Genomic DNA, 12,676 nt, shown 5'->3' on the forward strand with positions numbered 1-12,676 from the left:
AAAGCAGGGGAGCCACAGCAAAAAGATTTCACAGCTTATGCTAGTAAGCAGGACCTTACCAGATGATCAAATATAACAAATACAACTTAAGTTTTCAAAGTAAAAGAAAAGAGTGATCAGGAACCTACAGGGCAGTAAACCACGTGTGGTAGGGAAAAAAACACACTCTGTACTTTCCACAATCAGTACAGATTCTTCAAACAGCAAATCACAATGCGCATTTCCTGTTGTGGACCAGATCTGATCTCTATCCAATGTCTCGCATAATGGACAAGCCCAGCTTTGTACCAGCCGCAATGGCCCCTGGATTGCCATAGTGTGGTGAAGTCAGTGAGTAAACACAATCTCCCTGTCCATTTTGCTCACAGAAAGATTTACCTGCCCATGGCCAGAAAATCTGGCAGGTCGGGTAGCCGAATTTAAACTTGTTTTGCCTTGAGGGGAGTGGAGAAAAACATCAAATATAACCAGACACACCACTGTCAACTATTTAAGATGGTGGGCTGGGTGTGACTTTGATAATTATCATTTGGGTAACCGGGATTATGTTGCATAGATTTGTGGTCGGGCTAACTTTAGAGTGGTGTTTCATCATTGAATGGATGATCCTCCCTATTACTGAACCTGACATTCAATTTTCAAAATGGGATTTGGTGGCAACCAGATGTATTTTTTTAAAATATAAAAATAAACAAACTTTTAACCCTTTGGTAGTAATGACAGAAAAATCAGTGCAGATAACCCTTGCCTTAAGAGCACCGTATTTCTAAAGAGAATACATGAGTAACGTCAGTTTACCATAGACACGACAGCACAGGAAGGCTGGAAAAATCACAGCAGGACAGCCCCCTGCCTGTGCAGTGGTAGAAGACCAAGTTTGTACCTGAGGTTTTCTTCACAGTAAGTTGCCATTCTCAGTTGTACAGTGAGGTTAATTCCCCCAGGAAATCAATCCAACACACTGGGAAAGAAACAACAACAACAACAAGATTCCATTTATAGAGCGCCTTTCACGTCGGGAGGACGTCCCAAGGCGCTGTACAGTTGGGTCGGGACCCGAGCAGGGGGGAAATGGTCAGGGTGAGGGGAGGGAAGGGAGGGAGCGAGGAGGGGGTAGAGAGTTGAGAGGGGAGCTGAAGGCACGGTCAAAGAGAAAGGTCTTGAGACCGGCCTTGAAGGAGGAAAGGGAGGAGGCGGCGAAGGCACTGGGGGATAGAGTTCCAGAGCCTCGGGGCTGAGAGGCTGAAGGCCCGGCCACCGATGGTAGGGCGGTTGGGGCGGGGGATGTGGAGCAGACCGGAGCCAGAGGAACGGAGGGTACGGGCGGGTAAGTAGGGGGATAGTAGGTCGGAGAGGTAGAGGGAGCAAGGCCGTGAATGGCCTTGTAGGTGAGGATGAGGATCTTGAATTCGATCCTCTGGGGGATGGGGAGCCAGTGGAGGCGAGCGAGGGTGGGAGTGATGTGGTCCCGAAGCCTGGTGCGGGACAGTACACGAGCTGCAGAGTTCTGAATGACCTGCAGCTTGTGGAGGGAGGTGCCGGGAAGGCCGGCGAGGAGAGAGTTCCCATAGTCCAGCCTTGAGGTGACAAAGGCATGGACCAGAGTTTCAGCAGCGTGAGGGGTGAGGTAATGCCGTAGTCTGGCGATGTTCCGGAGGTGATGGAAGGCGGTGCCAGTTGTGGTGCGGATATGAGGGAGAAAGGACAGCTCAGGGTCGAACAGAACCCCGAGGTTCCTGACTGGCTTTGAAAGGTGGAGAGTGCAGCCTTGGATGCTGATGGTGTCAGCGCCTGAGGTGCGGAGGCGCTGACGTGAGCCAATCAGGAGGGCCTCAGTTTTGCGCACGTTGAGCTGAAGAAAGTTGTCTCTCGTCCAGGACTCGATGTCGGACAGGCAGCTGTCAGGACATCGGTGGTCATGGAGTTGAGGGTAGAGGAGGAAAGGTAGAGTTGGGTGTCATCCGCATACATGTGGAAGTTAACCCCATGTCTGCGGATGATGTCACCGAGGGGGAGCATATAGAGGGTGAAGAGGAGGGGACCGAGGACAGTGCCCTGAGGGACACCACACGAGACAGTGCGGGGGCCGGAGGAAAAGCCGTTTGTGGAAACAAAATGAGGACGGTGGGAGAGGTACGACCTAAACCACTCAAGGACAGGGCCTTGAAGGTTGAGGTGGGAGGACAAGCGGTGGAGGAGGATAGCGTGGTCGACTGTATCGAATGCTGCCGATAGGTCGAGGAGGACGAGGAGGCAGAGGGAGACCTGGTCGCAGATGGTCAGGATGTCATTGGTGACCTTGACCAGGGCAGTTTCTGTGCTGTGGTCAGCACGGAAACCCAACTGGTTCGAATAATGAATGGGTGGAGAGGAAAGAGCGCAGCTGGGAGGCGACAACTCTTTCAAGGACCTTGGACAGGAAGGAGAGGTTGGAGATGGGCCGGTAGCTTGATAGCTGCGACGCATCGAGGGAGGGTTTTTTCAAAGTGGGAGTGATGTTGGCCTGAGTGTTGAAGTAGTAGCAGAGTCGGGCGATGTTACGGAGTTGAGGGAAGGCAACAACAACAACAAGATTCCATTTATAAAGCGCCTTTCACGTCAGGAGGACGTCCCAAGGCAGAGCGGGTCATGGACCTTGGAACTATTGCTATAGACCTTGGAGCTAATGCTAGCTTCTAAAAACATGTCCAATACTCACTGCGGTCAATTAAAGGCCTTGTTTGTGCGATATCTAACATAGCAAAGCTTGTAAAATGTCAGCATGTCTGCACCATCTGAAAAGTTTTCCTCAAGCTTTTTACCTGATTTATTCCTGTGGTTTTCCTCCTACTAGAAAAGTGAAGAAAAAACTAGTAATGGAACAGAAAGTCACAGTGGGTGGCAGGAAATACCAACAAACATCTGGTTTATCAATTATTTCATAAGGTCACCACCCAATACTGTGACAGAATCAAAAGTAGCTCACTTTTAAACCATACAAACAAATATTTCCTTTTGGACGATATTTTGCTTTAAATTCTTGAGTCACTGGCAACAGAGCGGTACTGCAAGCTTGTTATCAGAAGCAGCTTTTGGGGAGAAATAAAAACACACCTTTTGCAGTCCAATTCTTTCACATTATAGGATCCAGATTACAAATGTTGCAGTAATGATCTCCAGTCAGTGAGTTGGCAGTGGAAAAAAGTGAAAACTCAACTACATGCAGATTTGTTTAAAGATTCAGACTGTACAGTAGATCGTAAAGTACTGTGTACTGGAATGATAATGCCTCAAATTAAGGACAATTCTTTTCTTTGTTAAAGTAATAATATAGTCCTTGATGAATTAGTACCATGGAAGAGGAGGAGGCCATTCTGTACCACCATTTATATTGGATCAGGACAGTTCATTGAACCTTTGCTCAATTTCTCCTAATTCCCTTAGTGTCTATTGAATTCTCTTTTAAATATCCCAATAGATGCTACAGCTAGGGCCTGTGGCACTGCATCCACATTCACACAACTTCTAATACAGAAAAATCTTCTGATTTCTAACAGGTTTCATTATTTTATTAAACTTACAACTAGGACTGTGGAAGGGGAGGTAATTATCTTTCTAAAATAAATAAAGTGTCATGGTGCTCATAGCATGAGACTAAAGACTGATGGGAGACTTTTTTGAGGGATGGGGAAGCAAAGAATATTCAGGTGAGTTTGAACACATGCAAGTTGTAACTGAAATCATGTCTTCAGAAAAGTGAAACATTAAAATAGCCATCGAGCAATGTAGTGAAACAAACTGTATTTGTGATCCCCATCACACTCTTCCTCGCCCAGCTCCAAAGACTCCGCATCCCTCAGAGGATCAGGTTTAAGATTGCCTCACCTTCAAGGTCCTCCATGCCCTTGCCCCCTCCTACCTCTCTGACCAGCTTACCCCTTCAACGAGTCTGCTCCATCCACTCAGCAGGCTCTGGCCTGCTCCATGTCCTCCACCCGGCCCGCCCCACCATCGGCGGTCGGGCCTTCAGCCTCTCTGCCCCCACCCTCTGGAACTCCATCCCACATTCCCTTCACCTCACTCCCTCCCTTGACTTCTTCCAAGCCACACCTCAAGACCCTCCTCTTTGATCGTGCCTTTGGCACCCCCATCCTGCTCGCGTCCTAATCCATGACTGTTCAACGCCTTGGAACGTCCTCCTGACATAAAAGGCGCTTTACAAATGTAATTTTGTATTGTAATGTATTTGAATTATACTCCAGATAATATCAAACAATAAACAGTGAGAGCTCATTTCAAAGTTACCTCCCCCTACCGAGATGAACTCGTTAACGCAGTCAATTTCTTTTCCAGTCTTTTGCCTTTGGACATTATATTATATAGCTCAGAATTATATAAACTCACTTGTGAAAACAACCCACAAATTGGTCAAAATTCCTCTGTCTATATATTGACTGTTTACTGACCTCATTAGTGAGCTTCTATTGCACTTTTAAGATAATACACAGAAAGTATTATCTAAAATGGATGTATAATAGCAGTCTGGGAGTGTGGTATATCACTGCTAACCACAACATTGGACTTCCACAAATGGAAATGGCTCCTCACAGAATTTCTAAACTTTGTTTAATGGAGATGAACTGATTAGGTGCTACTTTAATTGAAAGTGCCCATGACAAAACACTAGGTTTTCTACGGGGTTTTCTGTATGTCTTGTGAGATTTTGGCACCACCCTGAGATTGCCTCAGTATTGAGCTCACATAACTTGGTGTGACGTACAGGTTGTTCTCTGGAGAAAATGCACTTTACGTGTTAGGGCTTGTTTGTAGTAGTGGTTACGCTATGAAAGCACTATTTTAAACTCAACAATTAACTAAATCCAAGAAGCATAGTCCTTCCATGCCCATGTCACATCTTTTCTCTACTCATTCCTTCAAGCTTCATCCAGGATCATCAGCCCTCTGTGATATTGTGACTCCTAGTTCTAATGCCAGCAATATCCTGAAGGTATGGGACTGTCCAAGAATACAAAATATGGGGAGAAATGGGAAAATATCACCTGAATGAGGAAGAATGTAAACAATGACAATGGTCAGTTTTGTTGCCCTTTAAAGAGAAGCACAAACTAACATCAGTAAGTGATAACAGATCACCTACCTTTTTGCAGATCTTTTCGAAACTGAGATTTCCCTGAAGTGCAGTTTTTGAAACTTCATCTGGTCTCAAGTCCTAAATAAAAAAATAAAAGGAATTACTTTCCTTCAGTAAAAGAGCATAAGAAAAGTCAAGGATGAGAAGAGGCCATTTGGACGACAAGTGCATTTCTCTAGTACATTAACCCTCCCAGATACAGTTTATTCTCAGGTTGTAATACAGTACTGCAACATGTGTCACAAGCATAAGACCCCATGGGAATCTAAACTATCTTCCTAAATATGGAGAGCGAAGGAATGCAGGATATAAAAGGTATGAATCGTACATGTGGCAATGCTTCCTCTATAGGTAATTTGGTAAAAACTACATCTGCTTTGTCATACGGACCCATGTACATCAGGATCAAATCCCAGTTTGTGCTGAGTTAACTGATCTCAACTGGGGCAGCAATGAGCAATGAATATCGGCTTCAGCACCTGGGCGGGGGGATAGAGAGAGAAAAATAAAAATCAATGCTCTTGCTTCTAATCTCTATCCAGGCATCTGGATAATGGAAAATTAACATCAGGCTTCATCCGAGTCAGACTTAGCTATAATACCCTCCACGGTCACACTGCCTCCTCGTCATGACTCACACATAAAGAATGGTCAATGGGGTGAGACAGCAGATGTGCTGGTGCAATAGCATTGTATTACAGCAAAGGTCAGCACCGTCAGGAGAGGAAGGGGAGGATGGTGTTCATTGAAACCTCTAAAAGCACCACATCCAGCATCCAGCTGTCCTACGCTTTTTTAAAAAAAAGCCAAGGTGGAGAGGAAGAGTAGGCGGAGAGGAAGTCTCATCAAGATTTAAAGTACCTGAAGTGGCAAAACCATGTCGAACGCCCAACGTCCACAGATGCAGACAATTTGTTTCCAGAACACTAGTGTTTAACTGCAACTCGGAGGCTGATTACAGGACATGTGTTAATTAATCCAATAAAAGGCTGGGACCCAGGCGTGAATCTAGTCTAGACTGAGGGGATGAAAGTCTCGCTCCTGGTTACAAAGGTCCCAGGTGAAAGGAGTGTGGTTACCCATAACCAGGTCCCTGGTAGGCACAAGTCCAAAACACTAAACGCCCTGTAACCTGGCACAAACTGACACCAAGTTAGCAATCTTATTCAGCGAGGGCATAATAAGAAGGTGGTGTATCAAGTGGAGATATATTGACTTTAGAGGCTCTCTTCTAAAGCTCACCAGTTTTGGTTTGTAATAATAACATTTGATATTGCCCTTTTCACCTTAGAAAGACATCTCAAAATCTGTTGCAGCATTTACTGTAAATAGTGTACTTTGAAGGTAATAATTAGATAATTATTTGGGGAGGACAAATTTGCAGGGCTATGGGGAGAGAGTGGGGACGTGGGATTGATTTGGATAGGTCTTTGCAAAGAGCCAGCAGACACAATGCGCTGAATGGCCTCCTTCTGTGCTATATAATTCTATGAAGGTGATTATTTAGAACCAAGTGGAAAGGCTATGATCCACAGTCCAGCACACCACCAAAGTATCTGAGGAACAAGATGGATTCAACACAAGTCTAAGTTAATAACAAGCTAATGGTTTAAGTAGCATAATTATAATATAAATAATAATCCTTGCATTTGATATAGCGCCTTATCACGTCTTCAAGACGTCTCAAAGCGCTTCACAGAATATACTGTAAAGTGTAGTGACTGTATTTTGTGGGCGAAACTCAGCAGCCAATTTCGCACAGCAGTGTCCCACAGGTCCACTGAGGTTTGAGATGAGCCTTTATTTTCTCTGCCAAGCTGGTGGCCCTGGTTTTTAATCTCTGGCAAAAGAGGCTGAGTGAGGGCACCCCGAAACTCTGGAACACTCTTACTCTATCCCTCCGCCTTGCCCCTTCCTTCCCCGTTTTGAGGGCGTGACTGAAGACCTTCCTATTCGACAGTGCCTACAGTCACCTCCATGTAGGATGCATGAGGGAGGAATGCACAGTCTTGAGTGTGAATGAGTTACAGTGGAGAATCTGCCATCCACGAGTTTTGATCTTGACCCAATGAAAATCGAGGGAAAGGCAGAAACATAGGAACAGGAGTAGACCATTCAGCCCCTCAAGCCTGGACAGGACAGGGATTTGGACCTGAGCTGGGAGTTGGGATCAGGTGGGATGGAGGGCAGGGAGGGTAAGGGTGGAAGGGTGACCGAAGGCGTGGTCGAAGAGGAGGGTCTTGTTTAGTTTAGTGCTTCACATTTAACTACTCCCATGCCTGCCTTTATAGAGCATTCAATGCTGACGGTGTTTTTTAAAAAAATAGGAAACTGTCCTATTCTCAAGAACCAACCACTGAAGTTGACAAGCACAGAATTTACCAGATGAAAAATCAAATCAAGAATTGTGTTTAGAAAGTATTTGTGTGGCACACCAGGGGTTAAGCAGGACAAGGAGAAAATGCAGGATTTAAATTTTGTCTATTTTCAAATGACAGGAAATCATTTTGGTTAAAGAAAAACACAAAGAGTTTGCTCAGAAAATAAATATAGCCGGACATGGAGAGGTGGGGCGTGGGTTCCTCAGATACTCCCAGGAGTTCATTTGAGGAGATTCCTTGCCAATATATGCTCTACTTATTATTACTTCTTGTCAAAGGAGTGAGTTCAATGGACTGAATAACCTTTATTCATTCAACTTTCTTGCAAACCACATATCTCAACCCTTAAAATAACTTCAGTCAGTGATGTCCTTGATTGCCTGGTTGGTAAAGCCACCGACTGCCCAGTGCAGCAATAGGACAGTCTGAAACATTACAGATCCAAACCCATGTCTGATGAGTTCACAATATCACAAATGAAGGCCTTTTTCAGCCTCTTTGATCTCATCTGTCTACCCACCCCACTTACCCCCTCTAAAGCATTGGCTCGCTTACTCCCCGATCCACTACCCATTGCCTACACTCGACTGGCTACGGCATCCTGCTTGTCCCTGGTGCTCTCCATTCCACCAACAGTGGCTGCACTTTCAGACACTATGCCCCAGAAGTCTGGAACACTCTTCTTATATCCCTCTGCCTTATCCCTTCCTTCCCCATCTTCATATTGCGCTTGAAGAAGTTCCTCTTCAACCGTGTTGACAGTCACCTCCCACACCCCCTTCCGGCTCAGCATTATGCTCCATCACTAGCAAATGCTCTGGAATTCTACCCTGCGTGAGGGGCGCTATATAAATACCAGTTGTTGTTATTGTTGTCTCATCTCAGACAGGGAACCGTCCTTGAAGTGAAATTAGCCAGTATTCTTGCACTTGACTGATATCCAGATCACTGTTGAAAGGTGCATAAGTCGGAACATTTGGGCAAGGAATGAATATCACTGTGACCAGGGTCAAATAGCTTACCAAAATTCATGCATTAATAATGAGATCTTTGACAAATTACCAGAGGGTGGCCAATGTCCGTGGATCTGTTCCTTGTATATGTTGACATTGATTTGCAGATCCAGCCTAAGGTTCTTAAATTTGCATATGATACAAGGATAGAGAAAACTGAGGAATCAGAGAAGGCAGCAAAAGTCTTACAAATATAGGTTAATGCACATGGTTGATGACTGCCAAACAACAAATAAATACAAGGAACTGCATGTAGGAAGTAAGAATAGGAGACACACACAAGATGAGATAGAACTTGTGGGAAGCTTCGAGTTGGCTTATCGCTCACCAGGTCAAAACAGTGCGAGGCAGCAATACACAAGGTAAACAGGATGCTAGGTTCCACTGCCAAATTAGTTGAGGTCAGATCATCAGAAGTCATAGGTGTACAGTGTGTAGATTTGTGGTTACCACAACATAAAGAGGCTGCCCAGGATGTAAGGCAGTATGGATGGGGGCAACAAGGATGATCCCCAGTGTTAGAAGAATGAGCAATTAGACTAACTAGAATTTGTGGGACATTGCGTGCAATTGGCTGCCACGTTTGTCCACAAAATATACTGTCTATTCACTTTACAGTATATTCTGTGAAGTGCTTTGAGACATCTCAAAGGTGTGATAAGGTGCTATATCAAATGCAAGGATTATTTATTATTATGTAACACTTTAAATAAGATTGAGGAAGAAAATGCAGAACAATATTTCTTGACCCAGAGGGCTACTGCTGACTGGAATAGGTCGCAAGGAAGGGTGGTTGATGGCAGGACCCTGAACTTATTTAAAAAAGACAACTTGATGCTGTAGAGGATGCATTTTGGATGGATGAAATCAAATAGGCCAAAGGGGCTTCTTCATTCAAAGGAATCTTGTGATCTTGTTACTCTATTCAAGGAAAAAAAGTCAAATTGCATGCAAGAGAGAAAACATTTCTTTCCTTTTTAAAAAACCAACAAACCTATTGACGAAGTTACCCAAGTTCAATGGTGGTTTAGTGATGGTGATAATTAGCCTCATAGCTACAAATTTCAGTCAAAAATGCCAAGCTCTCAAGAACAGAATATGCTTAGACACGATCTGTAAAAATAAGAGAACCAAGACACCCATTTATACAAATTACAGGGAGTAATGTTCCTAAAATACAAACAGTGCTTCAGGGAATATAAAATTACGTGCACTTTTAAAGCTTTCCACTAGCAAACTGAAATAGAAACTTGGGTTTATTTTGCCAAACAAGTACTCATTTCTTCTGTTCCTTCCACACCAGTTAGAATGGGAGAAAGCAAACCATATCACTCTCCTTTGCAATGTGGGACCTCTGCTCTTGAAAATTGGGTAAGAGCACCATTTTCAAAAACGTACCCAGACTCAGACCATTACAAATACTCCACAAAAATGAAAATTGCAAACACAAGGCAGCCAGCACCTCAGCTGCTAATCACAACCTTTCTCGTTTGAAACAGTAATTTGAAGCTTTTGAAGGAACTTTCAAACTGGAGGGTCAAGAGGACTGAACTCTACTACTGCCTTCATTGTCAAGCTAATGATGTTCAAAGGGCATCCACTAAAACAAATCAATGATGGGCAGAAAGGCAACAAGAAGGGACAGGAAATCGATTGAATTATAATCAGTAATTATAATTGGGACTTGGAATCACATAGTCTAAGCTGACACTCAAATGCAGAGGTGTGTGGGGGGGGGGTTGCATTGTGGTGCCGTCCTTTGGATGAGACGTTAAACCGAGGTCCTGCCTGCCCGTTCAGGTGGATGTTAAAGATCTCTTGGCACTATTCAAAAAGAGAAGAGTTTCTTCCAGTGTCCTGGCCAACAATCCCCCGAATAAAATTGGTCACTCACTCCCTGGCTGTTGTGAGACACTGCTATGCACAGCTGGCTGCCACATCGCCATAAAATATGGTCAATCTAGATTACAGTATATCCTGCAAAGCACTTCGAGATATCTTGATGATGTGATAAAGTGCTACATAAAATGCAAGGATCAAATGCAAGGATTGTAGTAAAATAGCAAAATATTGTCTAATTAAAAACAAAATAATTAATGCACTTTGATACAACATAATTAAAAGAGAAGAAATCTGCTCAAAGTTTTCAAAACTATTCCGTTATTCTTTGGATCCCTTTCCCCGAATCCTTCTCTTTCAAAATCGTAAACATTGATGGCTTTGGACTGTTCTTTGGTGAGCACCTTAAATCTGCCCCCTTCTCCCCTCCACTGTCGCTGATCCCCATCATCTTTGTGAAGCGCTTTGAGAAGCTCACCCTATACGAAAAGCTGATTCCACGTGATTTAATAAATACCATACCATTAATTATTCTCTGTGCTGTATAATTACATGTAGATTTCCTGGTACTCATCTGCTGAATAACCACTCAATACATCTGCAGCCATTATGTGGGAAAAGGTTGATCCTTCCCATATGCATGTCATCACAATTAGCGTTACTGAGTTTTCACAACTCCTTCAGAGAAATCAAACCAAACTATGAATCACTGAGTTCCTCAATGAATGTTATAATAAATAGTGGGTCAGTGGGCCTGAGTTCAAGACTGCACTCTTATACAGTTCAGATAACGGTTATGTAGTCAATGCCAGTTTAATGTAATTGCTGGCCTGTAAATCATCAGAAGACTCCACTGTAATCACTGACAGAGATTGATGGCTTATTTTAACAATTCCTCTCTCACTCTTCAGATGGGATTATTCTCCACACACTGGATAAAGAAATCATCAAGAAATCAAGCCAAACACATAACCCTTCCCTACCACACATAATCAACGGTATTTTGGGTGTTGCCTTTTGTTCAATCTTGCTGAAAAAAATACAATCTGTCTTTCTCATCTGCCCATTCTGGTGGACGCAAAAGATCCCCTGGAACTATTTAAAAAAAGAGTTTCTCCCAGGATCCTGGCAAACAAATATGCACCTTTCACGTCAGGAGGACTTCTCAAACGCTTCACAGAATATACTGTAAAGTGCAGTGACTGTATTGTGTGGATGGAATAAGGTAATATAGCATCTAATCAATTCTGAAACCCCTCCACAAGGTCACAAAGTAATGGGTTTGTTTGAATAGTGGCTGCTTCATAACAGCTATTCTGCGCCAGAAATATCTCATAAACAGAAGCGATCTTTTAATCAGTTTTTGTTTTGTGAATTTCAGTGAAAGTGGAATATTGGCCAGTTACCCAGAACTCCCTGCCTTTATAAACAGTGCCATGGTATCTTTAGCGGCCAAATGAACAGGCTAAACAAGCAGATGTGAATTTGGTTAAATGTCTCATCCAAAAGGCACCACCTCAAATGATGCAGCACTCCCTCAGTACTGCACTGTGGTGTCAGACTAGATTATGGTGTTGGGCTTGAATTCACAACCTGCTGACCTAGAGTGCTGAGAATCTTTAAACCAGCAAATGACAACATGTGATGTTAATAGCACCATGGTGATGATTTATTCCCCCCAAATGACAGCAATTCCACCTTCCTGGATCCATTTAATAATACGTCTCTGAGTGAATTGCATTATATTAAACATATGAAGAGTCTAATTTAGTGAGTTGAAAGACAGGGTTCTGTGACAGTGTACTCCATTTCCAAATGTTTTGGCATAGCTTGGAATATCAGTTACAAGCCACTTCCTCCACAGAGCAATGAAGTAGCACAGGTTGGTCCAAAGCCATCAGAATAATCTGTCACTGCAAAATGTCACTGCAGGGATTGACAATAAGAGTTGTTTGAGCCAGTAACACTGAGTAATCCTGCCCCTCTTAGCACTGTTTGCAGGGAAAGCAGAGCTTGCACCTTGTACCGACAAGTACATGCAAAGCTGCATGCACTCCCCAGCATCTGAGTGATGGCAAAGTGCTTGTTAATAAGGAACAGACAGCTATGCTGGCTCTTTACTAATATTAAAAACTTTAAAGGCAGTGGAGTGTCCTTGATTATATGATGCTGCAGCCAGTGCAAAGTCAAAGTGGTGCTCGACTGGCTTCTCAAGGTGGCTTCACTTTGTTCGTCAAACCGAGTGCCGCAAGTATGCTTCTGTAAAAGTGTAGTGAAAACCACAATTAGTGTTAGAGCACTCAGCAGACTAC

The 12,676-nt window shown here is 43.6% G+C and overlaps 1 protein-coding gene across 2 annotated transcripts in view; it reads right to left on the reverse strand.

The window, feature by feature from the left end:
- srfbp1 (serum response factor binding protein 1) overlaps positions 1–12,676 on the reverse strand; it is a 61,926-nt gene that overhangs the window by 21,412 nt on the left and 27,838 nt on the right. For both annotated transcript variants that reach the window (XM_042345690.1, XM_042345689.1), the window contains exon 3: positions 5,138–5,209. In XM_042345690.1, the coding sequence (XP_042201624.1) occupies positions 5,138–5,209 (72 nt within the window). The remainder of the gene's footprint in view (positions 1–5,137; positions 5,210–12,676) is intronic.

This window comes from Callorhinchus milii, unplaced genomic scaffold (genome assembly GCF_018977255.1).
Source record: "Callorhinchus milii isolate IMCB2004 unplaced genomic scaffold, IMCB_Cmil_1.0 Scaffold74, whole genome shotgun sequence".
Classification (NCBI taxonomy): domain Eukaryota; kingdom Metazoa; phylum Chordata; class Chondrichthyes; order Chimaeriformes; family Callorhinchidae; genus Callorhinchus; species Callorhinchus milii.